This window comes from Myripristis murdjan, chromosome 11 (genome assembly GCF_902150065.1).
Source record: "Myripristis murdjan chromosome 11, fMyrMur1.1, whole genome shotgun sequence".
NCBI classification, from domain to species: domain Eukaryota; kingdom Metazoa; phylum Chordata; class Actinopteri; order Holocentriformes; family Holocentridae; genus Myripristis; species Myripristis murdjan.
Genome location: NC_043990.1, coordinates 19,582,161 through 19,584,644, shown reverse-complemented (window position 1 = coordinate 19,584,644; position 2,484 = coordinate 19,582,161). Strand labels below are relative to the sequence as shown.

Sequence of the window (2,484 nt, the reverse complement as noted above, 5' to 3'; positions counted from 1 at the left end):
GATGCTGTATTTTGTATTTATTTTTACTGTAAGGTGACCTTGAGTGCCATGAAAGGTGCCATAACAAATAAAATGTATTATTATTATAATTATTATTATTATTCATTATTATTGTTATAAAAGTGTCCAACAAAGAAACAAACGTGACCCTGATTACCAGACCAAATATATACTCATGTGTTTCTCTCATTAATAAGCTTTTTAAATCTTACTTCATCACCTTTGACCTACTTAATCTTACTGGCAACAAATCAAAGATTCAAAGAGCCTCTATTTAGTCATTAGAAAGATTAAGTCTTCTGGTATCTTCATCAAAATCACCTCTAGAGGAAGCCTGACGTCTAAACTGATTCGCAAAATGACGCAAAGTGATACACAAACTTATGAAGTCGGATGTCCTGAAGGCATATCTGATGGAATGTCTTAAATTATAAAGGGATGATGTGGAGGGGTTGATGTGTGTGTGAATGTGTGTGCAAGGGTATGGAGAGCGGCACGCTGGGGGAGGGAGGGGTGGAGGAGTAACGGGAAATCCCTCCATCCTGAACAATATAAAATGACAGCGCATCACCGCGAGAGGGCAACTCAGCTGAGCGCTCAGCATCACTGGATACACACCAAATCAACAAGTGGTACACTGAACTGCTGCGCAACATGAGGTTCACTATCAGTAAGTGACTTTTTAACTGGTATCCCGCTGGTTCTGCTGCATCTCTGCCTCTGTGTAACCCTGCTCCTCTCTACCGTGCAGATGCGTACCTGCTCTCTGTTGCAGTGATGCTGGCACTCCTGGCCCGGTGCGGCTCCGGGAGACCTGCGGGGGACGCGCCCACCGAGGGTACGCCAGATGACCTCTCAGGTGAGGACGTGCAGCGCTCTGACCTCCTGAGTGAGTCCCCGGTGTGGAGCTCCATCATCCGTTCCACCAGACCCGATGCGCAAAAGGTGAGATTAAAACTCGAGCACTATCCCCGTAATGCTTTTGTAACGGGGCATTCTTATTGACATCTGATTTGTCTGTGGTAATCAGATTAGTTCACAGTGACCCTCTGGAAATATGTTTAATTCTCATGTGGATTTACAGCATTATTTTTACAATATTCCTTGCGTGGTTGTGATATTTAACGGTGAATTTATAGTAAACTGGTGATATTTTATGTTTTATGTTGATATTTTTTATCCCCTATGATAAGTGTCTAAGATTTCTCTGGTAAGATGATTGGTTTACCATCTGTGTGGTAGTTTAAATAGTTTCTCATATTTATATAGGCTAGTATCCTTCCTAAGTGTATACTGAATATTGGGTATTATAGGGTCAAATTTATCTGTAATCAGTAACTGTTGTATCAGACTGGCTGGTGCTTCTCTGAGGCCGTGCAGTGGGCAAATGGCATTACTGACCCTCTTTAACAAATGCTATTTTTCTATTTCAGTTTTTAAAGGAATTTCAAGGTAATGTCAACGATAACACGCTGAGACGTTATGAAGTGCCTGCACCCTCGGCACTGTGCCCAAAGTTCAACTTCAGCAAGGTATCTTCTTTGTGACTCTAGTTTCTCTGATGCAACCTGCCACACTGATCATACATTGCTTAAACACACACACACACAGAAGAAATTTTCTGACAGGTAGAATCATGATTTGAAGGCTCAATGCTAAAACTCTCAGATAGATTGTGATGCTTCCACCCAGATGTGTGACAATGCTTTCCTCTCCTTTGTCCAGGAGTCCTGTCTCCAAAGACAGGTCCAGGGTCTGCTGAAGTTCAGGGTTCTTCTGAAGTATGTGGAAAGGGAATACCCCAGCAACCCTGTCCTGCCAAACTTCAAGTTCTACAGTGGCCTCCTGATCTCTCTCATCGAAGGAAAGGTGTGTTTGACATGCTTCACAGACACTGTTTTACAGCCAAAAGTTAGATCATCTCTACATAAGGGTCACTGTGTAAATTACACGTTATTTGGGGTCTGGGCTACTGTAATGTACTTTAATGTAATTGTACTCTCTGCCCCCTCCGTCCCACAGATGAAGCACCGTGAGCAGGTGAGAGCACTGACCAGCAGTGAAGAGGAGATGCTGCTGAAGGAGATGGACAACCCCGACGTGTTCCACAGGAGGATGACTGCACACAGCATCCTGCTCAAACTTAACGAGTTCCTTATAGACAGCAAGAAATCAGTGGCTAAATATGATAATCAACAAACGTCCAGGCAACAAAGTGTGGCCATGCAACTTTAAGGCAGTTACCTGTTACTGTAACTGCAAATTGCAGTGCAAATCTAAGGTCACTTGAATGAGTTGGCTGTGGAAATTCTCAGTCATCCAGGTCATGGTTATCCAAGGAGAGTTGAATCAAGGGCTGGACTTGTTTGTAGATCCCTGAGGACGTTTCACTTCTTATCCAAGAAGCTTATTCAGTGCTGACTGGTACCTGTGTGTGATCGTTATCCAGGTCATTGATACCACTGGAGTGAATGGTTCAATTTC

The 2,484-nt window shown here is 43.2% G+C and overlaps 1 protein-coding gene across 1 annotated transcript; it reads left to right on the top strand.

Moving 5' to 3' along the window:
* The first annotated feature begins 654 nt into the window (after nucleotides 1–654).
* On the top strand, nucleotides 655–2,235 carry LOC115367293 (interleukin-6-like). Its single transcript, XM_030062965.1, has 5 exons — nucleotides 655–670; nucleotides 752–945; nucleotides 1,434–1,532; nucleotides 1,693–1,869; nucleotides 2,023–2,235. The coding sequence occupies exons 1-5, from the start codon at nucleotides 655–657 to the stop codon at nucleotides 2,233–2,235; spliced, it is 699 nt and encodes a 232-aa protein (XP_029918825.1).
* Nucleotides 2,236–2,484: the final 249 nt, after the last annotated feature.